The sequence below is a fragment of the Micromys minutus genome, assembly GCF_963924665.1.
Source record: "Micromys minutus genome assembly, chromosome: 15".
In the NCBI taxonomy this organism is placed as follows: Eukaryota; Metazoa; Chordata; class Mammalia; order Rodentia; family Muridae; genus Micromys; species Micromys minutus.
Window position 1 is genome coordinate 35,781,125 of NC_137984.1, and position 14,274 is coordinate 35,795,398.

Sequence of the window (14,274 nt, forward strand, 5' to 3'; positions counted from 1 at the left end):
AAATCCCAGCAATCCTCACTCTTGAAATCTCTGCCCTAAAGTACTTCTTCATGCTCCAAGAAATCCTATATAAGCCCTGCCCTCTGTTAATTTGCTGCTGTCATCTCCTGGGAGCAGAGGCAGCCACGCCTGGATTTTTTTCTTCACGGGCTATATTTATCCACCCTAATAAATCTCTTTTATGAGATTTACTGCGTAGTGTGACTCTTGGGACCCTTTCCTGTGAAGAAGTCCAGAAGTAATGATTCAAAGAAAGGAAGAAGCAAAGAAGTAGAACTGGGTTGAGGCTCCTCAGCTCCTTTGCTCAACTGGAGATAGATTCCCCTGGGAAGGAGAGAAGCTACAAAGTGGAACTGTTATACCATAGCACTCCAGCTCAGTCAAGAATATTCTCCTGCAGGGATGCAAAACCTTTGCTGAGGAGACTTCCTCTCAGAACTGTGTGGGTCATGGGCTCTTACATCTCAGGATACCCTTCTGTTGGAGCACTGTCCCACCTCAGAGCTAATTGGTTCCCAAGCTCCCATATCTCAGGATACACTTTCACTGGGGCATTTCCCCACCTCAGAGCTGTGTCTGCTCATCCAAGCTAGAAGGAACACCAAGAATAAGCTTCTTTTTTCTTTTAAATATTAGTTAGCCTGCTTTCTTAGACAAAGTTAGCTTAGCTTTCTCACTCTTTCTATAAAACCCAAATGGAGTCTTATCTACTTGGAGACTCCCATGAATGAGATGAGAGATTGGAGATCAATACAAAAATAAGAGGTTTATTAGTCCAGTGCACTGGGGTGGCCTAAATCCAGAGGAGAGGTAACCCCAAACTCCCGTTAGTATAGTTTTTATACATTTTGTAAAGGGTAGGCTATAGCAGTGGTAATTAGGCATGCAAACATTGGTGGGGTCATTTGACTTTTTAGGTGATTGGCTGCTGCTGACTTGAACCATGTTAGGGCTCTCAGCCCACACTCCAGGGGCTAAGCTGTGCTGGGATTTCCTGACTCTCACTCCAGGGGCTAAGATGTGCTAGAATGGGGTGTCTGGATAAGGTTGGGACATTTCTTCCTGGGAGCAAGGGCTGCTTGGTGCCCTGGAGACCTTCTAGGGACTGTGGATAGATAATATTGAAGCATTCTTTCTTGGGGGGGTTACTTTGTGTCTTGAGGCTGGTGGAAAATTATTAGCCTTTTCATTCCTGAAGCTAACATAGCTCTCCCATTTCTGCCACATGACACAGCTGCTATTGGTCATGTGACTACTCATTGACCTCCATTCCCTGCTGTATTCCTAAAATTACTAAAATTGTCCCTAAATTTCCTTCTGAGTCAATTTAAATTTTTTAAAAATTACAAAAAACCCATGGAAGGGAATTTCAGTTTCTTTAACAACATCTACAGTCTAACATAGGGCTTTCTCCAAATTTCCTGTAACATGGCAACCCAGATGGAATTTTAGAGGACTAAGGATAGAACAGTTGAGTCTATTCAAAGATTCTGAACTCCCACTTCTTTCATTCACCACTGCTATTCCCTCAATTTTGAGAAAACCTTGGATCATTGTGTTTAGGGAACTAAATGAGAGCAAACTTTCTTGGCTTAGCTAAGCCTGCAAGTACTTGGCCAATATAGAGGGTGACAGTGTGACACGGCAGTGAGAATTTCTTTCTTGTATTTTGCGGAGGTTAATAGGTTTATCTAAAATTTGACTTTGATGGAGAATCCTTTGGAAAATTACCCAACTCTATTCTAGAAACCCAAGATCAAAATGCTCTAGCTAAAATTAGCTTCTGTTCAACTGCTTGCTTGCCTAAAACCTCTCCTTACAGATTCCAAGCAAAATACCAGGATGAATGATGCCTTTAAAAAAATCCCTTATTTTAAACAGCAAACTGGAATAAAGGCTTGCAATTGTCTATAAATATATCTGAGTGGTTATCTCTGATGGACTCCTTGTAACACCAGCAATTAGACTTTAAGTCATATGGTTTGTAGGCAGTTGATAATATAAGTGGATACATGTATACACAAGACTGTTGAAACATTAAATTGGGTTTAAATGTTTCTAACATGTTGCTTTCTAAAGGACTATAATGCCTGCTAACACAAAGTCAAAGAATAGTCTCATCCCACACAAGGAATAATGATCCCCATAAGATAGTGACTGTGGGATACACTGATTAAGCCAGTAACGTTTTGACCCCCCCCCCTCTTTTAATTAATGGCCAGACCAAGAGTGGACTCATTCATGACTCTGAAAAGTATCTTGGTACCCAAGTTCAGAGGTACAGTGTTTTTAAAGGGGAAACAAACAAAAACAAATACCATAATCACATCAGTGCTGGGGGTGGTGTACTAAATTAGTGAGAGTTTTAGAGAGTCCAGTTATATCTGCTTTCTTTGCAAGGCTCAAGGTATCTTCCAGGCACTACATATTACATTTGGACCACAGCCATGGTCATAGGCTGTCCCTGTAGCATTCCCAAGGCAGAGGTATCTGTTTAGGGGATGGAAGGCTGAGATGTGACCAGGCAGACATAAAGTTGGGACAGAATGGTGTACATTGGTTATTCCACTTGAATGGAACAGAATGGCAACATGAGAGGCTTTCTCCAAGTTTCTCCTTGTGCTGCAGAAGTCAAATGCCACCTGTGGGCATTGCACTCAATTGCCCACTCTTAACTTCTTTCAAGGGCTCTTATCCTAGCTGACTCCAGAGTGAGTCACAGAAAGATCAAAACACGACCCAATAATATCTTTTTGTATTCTCAGTTACCACTGATTAGGTAGGGCATATTTGCACCCTTCCTTGTGTTGATACCACAGAATCCCTTGCTTTTTTCTATGTCCTCAATATCTTTACTTTGCTGTTTTTGGACTTTATACCTCAGGGCCATTTTCCATATGTTTCACTTGTACTTTTGCTATATCTGAGGTAAGCTAATTCAGGTAGGCTGCAATTACATGATGTTTCCTGGTGTCTCTGTGGTCATGTGATACAGTCATTACATTTCCTATATTAGACTTAGGAGGCAATACCATATTTCTAAGATGGATTCCTCTAGGTTTTGGAGTCAATTTAAACAGTCTTTTACCTGGTTTATTTACAGGAACTATTTTTCCTTGTGCCTTCAAAATGTCCCATCAAAATAGACAGTTCTGACTTTTGGGTTCCCCTATGATCATTGTAAGAAGAAATGCAAGATCTGGGAGAAGAAATCATACCCTTTTATGGAGAAAAAAGAATGAAGATGATTACTGCAAATTAAGGCAACTTATGGGTCCTAACTCTCCATGTTGAGAACCTTAGCCCCTGGTGACTACAATATGTCCAAAATTACCCTGACTCCCTATAAACTTTTCGGTCTTGAGTCTCTTTTGCTAACCAAAGAAACTCTGGAATTAAGTGGTGCACACTATAGCTGATTCCTAGGTCTAATGATCTCCCCCTAGCGTGTGTTCCACATTTTCTACCACTGATTTAAAGTTAACCAGACAAAAGACAGGAAGCATTTATCAAGACCATAGGGCCTTTTCCTTGTGGCTGCTCATAAGGAAACAAAAAGGAAAAAACAAAAAAACAAAAAATATCTTTGATCCTACAGATAGATAATTATTTGTTTGACCCACAGTCCTACAAAAGAAGCCGGCCATTTTTTGGTATTTGAGCCTGGACTAAACATAAATTGTCTTCAGTGGGAAATATCAAAACTATAATATTATCTTTCTGTAGGAGGGAAGGCACTAAGTTTTTCAGGTTGTTTCCACAGACAAGAGTAAATGTAAATGCCACTTTTTTTTCCCCTCAGAGGAAGGGAGGAGATGAGAGATGAGAGATATAACCAGGCACTTTCTTCTTCGTTGTAACAATCCCCAAGCCCAGGCATGGAAGCTTCTAGCCTCCCTACAACCGAATCTTCTGCAAGACCTGAAGGTTTCAGCTTCCAACCTATAATGTTTCAGCCTCTGAGACTTACTGCTGAATAAACTCACCCTTTCTAGCTCTTTCTGTACTCTGGTTGGCTGGTTCAACTCAGCTGTTCTCTGATTCATCACTTTGTCTGCCCCTCAAGTATACCTCATTGTCTGGGACCTGTATCTTCAAGTGGTATCTAAGCATAAGAAAGAAGAGTTTTAAAAAGCACAGACCACAGGAGACAAAGGAAATAATTTCTGAATGCATGTAGCAACCTCTGAATCCTGAAATAGAAACTGGAGATTAGTAGGGAAACTCTGAAATCAAAAATAAAGTATTGTATCATTTTGGTTTTAATAAATTTGTCCTGGTTATACAAGGCAACACAAGTGGAAATAGAGGGACTTTACCATCATTATTTTTTCTGTAGATTGTATATTTTAAAATTTCTCTTTGTGTGTGTGTGTGTGTATGTGTGTGTGTGTCTCGCTCGCACTGAGTCATTTTCTTTTGTTCCTTCAATTTCTACTTCTGTTCCATGTCTACCTTTATATTTGACCTTAATATAATTGGATTATGTTATTAAATATTTTATTCCCATCTTTATCATTAGCAACAAAAAATTTCTGGAGCATTAGTTGTTAATGGACTTTTGATTAAACAAATTAGTCAAGACATGTTGATAATAACTACATACAAATACTGCAAATGCTGTTTACAAGGGTGAGATTGTTTTACCTTCAGTTTCACTATCTGCTGTGGGTAGATAAATGTTATTTCTTGCTACACTAGTGCTAAATGGCCATCGGTTCTGTTGTGCCTTTCTCTTACTTTTTAAAATGGCTTTAATTCTTGAGAAAAACTACCCATATCAAAGGGCCAATGTCATCACAATTTTGTACTAACAAAACACAATCCTTTGGATACCTTTTTGATTGTATCCAAACATTTGAAATTCACTACTTAAAATATTTTCAACTACCTATTAGCTAATACCTTGGTTAGGTCCTCTTTTGACTTGTAGGAGAAAAATCTTAAAAGGGAGATGGGGGAGATCAGTCACCCAGATATTAGGGCCATTTGCTTTCAGCCTCCCATCTGGCTTCCTGGTTGTTCTTCTGGGGCTGCACTAGGGCATCTTCTGCTTGTCAGAGGTCTAACCCTGGTCCCTTTCTCAGATCTTACCTGGAGACAAAATGAAGGGTATCTTTGAAACGAGCCTCAGCTTCCCTCCACCTCCCACCCCCTGGCTACCTCCAAGGACCCTGAGGCAGTGGAGACACTGTATTAAGAAGATACCTGGTGGTTTGTGAGGGTTGGCACCGTCCGTGTAGACAACTGAGACAAGGATAAAAAACTGTGTGGTGCTTTGGGGTGACTGGTGTCACCCTACCTGTTGGCAACTATGGTGGGGCTATGTAGCCATGTAGTACTCTGTGAGGCAGATAGGATGTCCCAGGTGTAGACAACTAAGGTGGGAATAAGCAGCTTTGTGGCGCTCCATGAGGAGGTGAGATGGGCAGGGTAGGTAATGCTGAACCCTGGGACTTTGTCTTCCACAGAAAGAATGCAACCTGACAAGGCTGGAAGAATGGGGTCGAAAGAGATGAGGCCTGGAACCTGTGCACCATTCACTGCGACCCCTGCCAAGCTACACAGGCATCCCACGCGCCCGGGGCGCGGGGGCGGGGCCAGCGAGAAGATCCTTGCTGATTGGTCGAGGGGCCCCCACGGGGGCGCTAGCCCCGCTCCTCAGGGTCAGCTCGAGAGGCCTTTTGAAAGACGCCTCTGGCCGTGTGGTCCGCAGAGGCCTGAGGCGAGAGGTCGACGGTGGCAGCGCAGCAATGGCGACCGCGGGCGGCAGCCGACGAGCCCCGGTCCCAGGCCCTCGGCTCGGCCTGCCTCTGGGCGCTCACCTGCCTGCGAGCCTGGGCGGGGAGGGAGCGAAGGACAGCCTCGGGGGTGTGTGCGCTGGCCGGGCCGTCGGTTTGGTTCTGTCCCCTCTTGTTCATCTTTCTAGACCTTGCTAAAGAGGCCCCTCAGTTCTGAGGACATTCACTGTTGTTGGTGGTGCTGGTGGTTCTTCGCACCTCCTCTGCTGTTCCTTCTATTCCCATTTGTAGTTGAGTTCAGAGAACAATTCGTAAAGTTGTTAAAACACAACACAGTTTAGGGGTCAATTAAAGAGGGATTATTTGGCTGTAGCCATGGGAGCATATGTGTGAGGAGAAAAGATTTGTATGTGGGGGAGGGAGGTCCTCTTCCAAGAACTTGTTGTTTACCCAGGATTTTCCTTTTGTGCCAATTTCATCCTAAACAGGTGAGAAAACTTCTGGAAACAATGACTGGTTTCAGAGTTCCAGGGTCCCCAGCTTTGCTCAGATGCTGAAAAAGAATTTACCAGTTCAGTCATCAGCTCAGACGGTAACTTTGCCCACCGGATATTCCTCCGAAAGTAGTAGTCTGTCGAATATGGCATCCAAGGTTACACAAGTGACAGGTACAACTTCTTTTTTATTTGTGGAAGTACCTAGGTACATTAAGATGCTGGGATTGCTAGTAAGTACTAAGTGGTGTGTGTGTGTGGGGGGGTGGTGTCTGCCATCTCTGTGGCCATGTTCCATTTGGAGTTAGCAACTATGACATATTACAGTAGGGGGCCTGTAGAATTCTTGGCAGATCATTTATTAGTCCCCACCTTCACTGTTGAATTACTTAAAATATAACTTAACTTGCCCCCTCTCCCATGGGGTGTCCAGGAAAGCTCTAGGCTGACAAGCAGTTTGTACTCTACGTATTACGTCATATAATATAAAGCAGATGTGAACATACTGTGTGATTAGATTGAATCAGATTCAGACAGCTCAGTGGGGTAGGCGTTATAACAGATTGGAGCACAAAACTAGATTGTAGTCCCAACAAAGCCAGTTTTATTTCATTGCCATTCTAGACCGTAGTGACCTCACCTATAAAAATTACTTATCTCTGAAGACATTACTACAATTCCATTAATTTTTCTATCATGAGTGATGTAAAATATGTCCTCAGTGTGCCAAAAGACATATACAATAACAGGTTGTGGTTATATGTGTACCCAAGCTGTCTAGTAGGAACTCAAGAGAACACACGCTTATTTTATAAGTATTGAGTACTTTGCCTCACTTTCTTTAAGCCATACTGACCAGTATTAAACATTTGTTCTTAGGTAATTTTCCAGAGCCATTGCTTTCCAAAGGTCTTTCATCTATTTCAAATCCTGTCCTTCCTCCAAAAAAAATTCCTAAAGAATTTATAATGAAATACAAACGTGGAGAGATCAATCCTGTGTCGGCCTTGCACCAGTTTGCACAAATGCAGCGTGTCCAGCTTGACCTTAAGGAAACTGTAACAACAGGTAAGTTCAAAGCTGTGCCTGCTTAGCCCAGGCCTAGCATTGTTTTCCCAGTAAAAGTGGGGTATATAAGCAGTTCTGCATTTACTTACGGCACACGATTGTTAAGGTTGGTAGGTATTTTTGAACACAAATATTTGTAGAATAAACGCATTTCTGTTAGTGTTAATCAAGTACCTGTTCTGAAATTGTAAGACTGTGATTGTAATCCCTAAGGAAAAAAAAAAGATAGTCATATTTAACTGCTGAAATGTAAGGATTTGGTAAGAAAAGGACACTTGCATGGTTGATGCTACCTTTACAGAATTGTCTGTAATTTCTGCCATTCTCCTTTACACCCTGAAACCTGAAATTCATCTTACTGTGTATCTGTGTAAGGCTACAGCAGTATAGGCAGGAATAGAAAGAGGGTTCTAGTCCCTTCATGTTGTGGACAGCAACTGAGAACCGTAGGAACTTGCTGTTAAGAAGCACTGTCTCTCACATGATGGTGAGAATAGCTTTAACATATTTGTGTGCATGCAGAGTTTTGTTTCTGTGCTTTTCAAAGTTTTCCCCATATGGATCTCAAAGATGGTGTTTCTGCAACATAATTTAAAGCTCTGGAAATGCTACTGAAGATTTTTAACAAGTTTCTTGGGATGAAATAAGAGTAAATTTGACATGACAAAAGTATACACTGTAGTACTTTCATTAAGTAAACAGTGGTCTCAATATTTGTTTTAACTTCTTGGCTTTCCTACATTATTCTCAGATCACCCTTGGAAAATGTAAGCTATTAAGAACGATTTAAAAATTTACCAGTGAAAATACTTCACTGCTCTGAGGAAGTGTTGCCGGTGCTGTTCTTTTTGTTCTGTATGCTGAGGATGATTCAGGAAGTTTGTGAACCCAGGCTATAAACAAGCTAAAGTTCAATACTCAGCATTTGATGTAGAACAGGTTCTACCACATGTAATGTGTAATATACATGAGTCATCTGAGCCACTTGCTAAGACAGTAAAGCGGTATCTGGTTTCATAAGTTTAGATTGAAGTTTAGATTGGATACAGGTAAACATGTCCCTCGCTGTCTCTAACCAAAGAGAAGATATTTAAGTACCTAACATTAAAATGTCTCATCTGTAAATTTAGGAGATGATTACATTTTTGTTTTCATGAGGCAAATACAAAATCCTAGTAAAAATTGTGTGAAAAGGGAAATCTTGTTGTGGAATTTGTGCAAGAATGGGCATTTTGTTTAATTCACGGAGACATCTTTTGTTTGTTTTGTTTCTATCTATTCCCTGGCCTTCCTTTTCTTTCCTGAGCTGTAATTGATTCAGTTGCTTACTATGTTACCTTAATGGCTATACCAAGTTTCTTCCAAAGGATCCCTTATATTTTAGAACATTTAAAATTTTAGGGCATTAGAAAGATGAGAGAAATTCAATTTTATGAATACTGAAATTTTAAAGATGACTATAACTAGAAGTTTTCAAGTATTTTTCTACCTCTTCAGTAAATATGTGAATGCTAACCATTGCCATACATTATACTGTTTTCTGACGCGGTCTTTATTGCTTGCATTGTGTCTGCAACAGATGCAGCTACTTAAATCCATTGGCTGCAGTTATAATGCTAGTTTTGGGGCTAATCTAACTAATTTTAATCCCTACTTGGTTTACAAAGAGTTGAGTTTACACTAAAAGAAGTTCCTTTAATACTAAATAGTTTTCCAGAATTTTAAACTGGAATATTGTACTAACATTTAGGCATGACTTGCAAGAATTTGCTGTGAATTACTGTGGCATTCATTCTGGGTTTTTTTTCTAGGAAATGTTATGGGACCATATTTTGCTTTTTGTGCTGTGGTGGATGGTATTCAGTATAAAACAGGACTGGGACAAAATAAAAAGGAATCTAGATCCAATGCAGCAAAATTAGCTCTTGATGAGCTTCTACAGTTGGATGAGCCTGAGCCAAGAGTTTTAGAACCAGCAGGTAAATGCAACCGATGTGTATGTTTCAATGTGTTGTTTTCCAGAAGGAGTCAAGAACGGCTTACTTTAAAACTGCAAGATTATAGGATTTGAATACATTTCAGTTTCTGTTTGCTGAAATGTTCATAGTTACAATTATTTTGTATTTTTATTACCAAAAGATATAATCACATTTTTCCAGCACTCACTTTGTCTCTCTGGGCAATTTGACCTCTGTGTCTGCCCTTACAATAATACATTGTTTTGATTACTGTTACATCTTTCTGATTACATAGCTTTGGAATGAGTTTTGAAATATAGATATGTGGATTGTCTAATTTAATTTTTTTCCTTTTCAAAACATTTGGCTATTTTCCCCTGGTATTTTACAATGAAGTTTTCCTTGTACAGTTTTATTTATTGAGATTATTTGTTCATAAGCATAATTTAATGTCTTTGGTTTTCTTTCTGCTTGAGCCAAACTCTCTTGAGTAAATAGGTTTTAAATCCTTCCTTCTGAGATTTCAACTTGCTCTTCTCAAGTCCAGGTGTACGGTCTAACTCTAGTTAGCATTTTCTCTACTGTGAGGTCTCAGGTAACAGCACCATGCTTTCCTTGCTTGTTTCTATACCTTTAACTAGTTTTTCATCTTAAAATTAGTCTAGAGGTATTCTTTCTGCCTTCTTTTAATTAAGTTAAAAACCTTAGCTTCTAGAGTCTTTTCTGATTTATTTTCTTTGTATCCCTCTGGTATAATGTCATGAACTTTTCTTGTTTTTCATGTGCTCTTTAGCTTTTAGGACTGAGCTGGAAAACATTTATAAAGACTCAGACTGAACCTGTTAGAAAATTTATAGCATTGTCCTATTAAAAGCTTGATGACAATATTTTAAATAATTTTACTTAATTTGATAAAATGTTGAAGTGTTTTGCATAGTATTATTATAAACAGAAATTTGTTCCTAAGAATCTGAAATAAGTCTACTTTCAGAATGTTGCCACTTTTACAAAGGAAGCTAAATTGCTGTTAAGATAAGAAAATGCAGAAATTAGTTTGGAAAACTGTTGTCAAAATAGGAAGGTCAGTGTGAGGCAAGCAGCAGTTGATGACAGAGCTAGAGGAACAGTACAAAGACTGTAGCCATTATATGTTGCTAGTCTTAGATTCTTGTTTGTTTTTGTTGCATTTTTGGGTTACTGTTACTGCAGAATAGTAAAGAGCTGCTATCACTCAGCTCTTTAAAATACTGCCATTTTATTGTTTCCTGTGCTTTTGTTTTATTTTCAGGACCTCCTCCTATTCCTGCAGAACCTGTTGTTACTCCGGAAGCAGCATACATTTCAAAAGTACAATATGGTAGGTAATGTTCTTGGTAGAAGATTAACCCATTGAATACTTACAGTGCACAGATATGAAGATAGGCTTTAACATTTTGTTCAGACCTTTCATGTTTCTATTAAAAGAGAAGTTTCCCCTCAAAAATTGCTTGTAGAAGAGAAATGGGGTTGAGAGGAAAGATTTAAAAGGGATTTGAGCCAGTTCCAATGAAATGACCATTATAAATCCTAGCTGTTCTGGGAGCTGATGCAGGAGGATAATAAATGTAAGGCTTTCCACTCCACCAAACGGCCTGTCAGTTTAGCAAGTCTTGTCTAAAAATGAAAGAGGGGTCTATGGTATAGCTTGGTGGTAGAAAACTTGCACACGTGGTGTGAGAACCTTGGCTCAATTGTCAGAGGGACACAAAATAGTTGGAGGGCAGGTCCTTTTAATAAGGAGGTAAATTAATAAGGCATGTACATATATACATGCAGACAAAATAGGAAATACATCTTTAAAAAAATATATATATATACATATATGTGTTTATATACAGTTGAAGTTATGTTGACTATGGACTAATTCATTCTCATTATACTTTTAATTTCTTTATTTTAAAAATTGCTACTAAAGTAATTACCTCATGAAATTATCCTGAGGATTTGGTTGATAGGCATAAAATACACGAGTATCTGGCACCCAGAAAGTGCTCCTTAAATCAGAACTGTTTTATTGTGACACTGTCACATTCAGTATTATATAGCAGTGGTGTCCATGACTGGTGCACCATTGTCTCCTGGAAGGCAGGACATTCTTAATTTGTATGTTGATGATGTCTGAAAGACACTTCAGACTTTAAGGTGTTTGTAAAGTGAAATTTCCCGTCCCCTGTCATCATTTAGTCAGCCTTACTGCTGTGTTCATCCTCTTAAGACAGAGAAAGGTTCAAATGTGTTTGCATGACAGACAGGGAAAATAAGCGCATTCAAAAGACAAAATTCACCAAGAATTAGGTATGGCCACGTGAGGTGTAAAAATTCATGGATAACCTTGAGGCTCAGGCTACACAGGTGATTGCATAATGTTGGAGGAAGTTTTGCCTTTCCTATCAGCCTCTGTAGATGTTTGTAATGACCAAGGGTATAGATTTCAAACAATATATAGATCACATTACCCTGGGAAAACTGGTTATAGTATGTGAGTCAGAAATGATACAATTTAGAAAATAAAATTAAAGTCCAGTTTGGGAAGTTGAGTTTTGGAGGCAAATGTCAAAAAAAGATGAGCAAACAAATGTATGATGTTAAAATAGGGATTGAATGTTAAGGCTTTTGAAAAATAAAAAGATTTGAGACACACAAAAATTTACTGAACATTTCCTGATGGGCAAATTATCAAGGTGGTCAATAGTCTACAAGCTATCTACTTTTCTAGCAGACTATATCTGCATGAGAACAGTACTATGTTATCTTTGAAAATAGATTCAGGTTATTCATGACAGTGGGTTTCACTTGAAATTAAGAACTTGTAGTCCAGGAAGTGATATAAGAGTGGGAAGTGGTTCAGTGGTTAAGATTTCCTACTGCTCCTGTGAGACCCTCCATTCAGTTCCCAGTACTCAGAGCAGGTCACTCACAACTACCTGTAACTCTAGCTCCAGGAGGATTGGACATCTCTGGTTCCTACAGCCACCTGCACTTACATACACACTCCCAACACACACACTTATAGATACATGTGATAAATATCTTCATAAGAAACAGTGTGAACAGGCATCATTTGTGTTATGGTTTCATCTCATTACTTCCACTACTTTGTGAAGCTGTTTCATCTTCTTGATAACTGGTACACATACATAGGAAATCACACTTCAACTATTTATTCTCCACTCATAGGCTGAGAGGTATATTCAGTAACTATTTGATTTGATTCTATCTGAAATATTTCTTTAAACATTAAGATCAAGGGGGAGTAGGGAGATGTCTCAGTAGTAAAAAGCCCCTTCTGCTTTTGTAGAGGCTTGGAGACTTGGGTTTGCAGCACCAAGTCAGGTGGCTCTCAACTGCCTCTAATCCCAGTCCTGGGGGATCTGACATCAACTTCTAATCTCCATGAGTTCCCCTGACACACACACACACACACACACACACACACACACACACACACACAAATGAAAATACACCTACATACACATGCATAAGAATCTTTAAATTAAGATGAAGAGTTACCATGTTGTTTTGTTTATCTTTTGTGGTTATCAGGATTAAACCTAAGAATACATTTTAAGCACTTTACCATGGAGCTATATTATCATCTTCTATTAGCACAGTGATGAATCTCAGATGTTCTTTATGATATTTTTAATATGCAACAAAACATTTTTTGCCTCATTCTGTTGGTCTTAACTTCAACATACTCAATTTACTTTGTTGTTGTTATTGTTTTTTTTTTTTTTTTTTTCTGGCTTTTCAAGACAGGCCTGCCTTTCCTCCAGCCCAGACTTGCCTCAAACTCACAGATCGGCCTGCCTTTGTTCCCTGAGTGCTGAGATTAAAACCACTGCCTGCCTTGGTGTACTTTTTATATCATAAAATAAGACACAAAGTAATTGCAAGCCATATATAGTATATTCATTCTGGGAATGATTAAATGAATGAAAAACCATTAATAGCAACCTTGAGTGTTGAAGACTAAGTAAACACAAAGAATGGGCTTTGACATGGTTTTGTTTTTATGTTTAAGTGATCTATATTTATATTTATAGATTGTGTCTCCAATTACCTGTAGTGAATTTGTGGTGGTGGTTCTGCATTTGGAGAGGGAAACCTGTGAATCTATATCTTATTTCTATGAAAAAGGGATTTATTAAAAATGTTTATAATGGAAGCTTCTTTTTTAATCATATATTGAATTCTGGGTTACAGAGACACAAGTTCACTCAGCTTAACTCAAGGTTTAGTTTTCTAATTTTGTGACTGTCCTTTTATTTTTTGTCTTTTTGAAAAGATAACTCACCTGATATGTAATAAGTATGCAGTGTTAATAATATGAGCAAATAAAAAAGTTGAATTAAGAACAAAAAATGGACTTAAAATAAGTTATATCTATTCAGCACAATACTGAGATTGCTAATGTATTTGTGTGCCTTTTAGAAAATAATGATTATTAAAGAAATTTATTGAAAAATTTAGTCACACATTTCTTAGATATCATTGCACAAATACAGAATCTCAGTCTTCTTTGACAATATTAAATGAACTATGAACCACTTACTAAACCGTTAGTACTCACCATGGGGCATCAAGAACCTTTTTCAGTGGGCTAAGCATGTTGGCCACTGAAAAAGTGGCCAGTCTGGTATAGAGTGAAATATTGTCTTAAAAAACAACAACAACAAAAAAGCAGTGCTGTACAACCAACTTTGAGAAATACTATACTAAGTGATCTTTGGCATTTCTTATTCCTGCTACAACAGTGATCTTTCATTAGCGATGCACAGCTGTAAATGAACAAAATAACAGGACTTTCTGCCTTGCAATTTTAAGCTATGTCATGTTTAAAAATATAAATAAAGCTTCCTGTGTAACTCTGGTGTATATTCTTGGTTATGTGCACTATTCTGCTGGTGATTCTGCTCACTTAATATTACTTGAACTACAGCATCCCTAGACATCAGGGAAATGCAAATCACA

At 38.7% G+C, this 14,274-nt stretch overlaps 1 protein-coding gene across 2 annotated transcripts in view; it reads left to right on the top strand.

Annotated features, from left to right (window-relative positions):
- Positions 1–5,753: 5,753 nt before the first annotated feature.
- The window catches only part of ADAD1 (adenosine deaminase domain containing 1), a gene marked incomplete at both ends in the record, with an annotated part of 36,940 nt that continues 28,419 nt past the window's right edge, over positions 5,754–14,274 (top strand). Inside the window, 5 exons of one of the 2 annotated variants that reach the window (XM_080929330.1) lie at positions 5,754–5,871; positions 6,230–6,409; positions 7,115–7,303; positions 9,115–9,282; positions 10,550–10,618. In XM_080929330.1, coding sequence (XP_080785456.1) covers positions 5,754–5,871; positions 6,230–6,409; positions 7,115–7,303; positions 9,115–9,282; positions 10,550–10,618 — 724 coding nt within the window. Of the gene's footprint in view, positions 5,872–6,229; positions 6,410–7,114; positions 7,304–9,114; positions 9,283–10,549; positions 10,619–14,274 lie in introns of those variants that run through there. The other variant, XM_080929331.1, reaches the window with a different exon arrangement.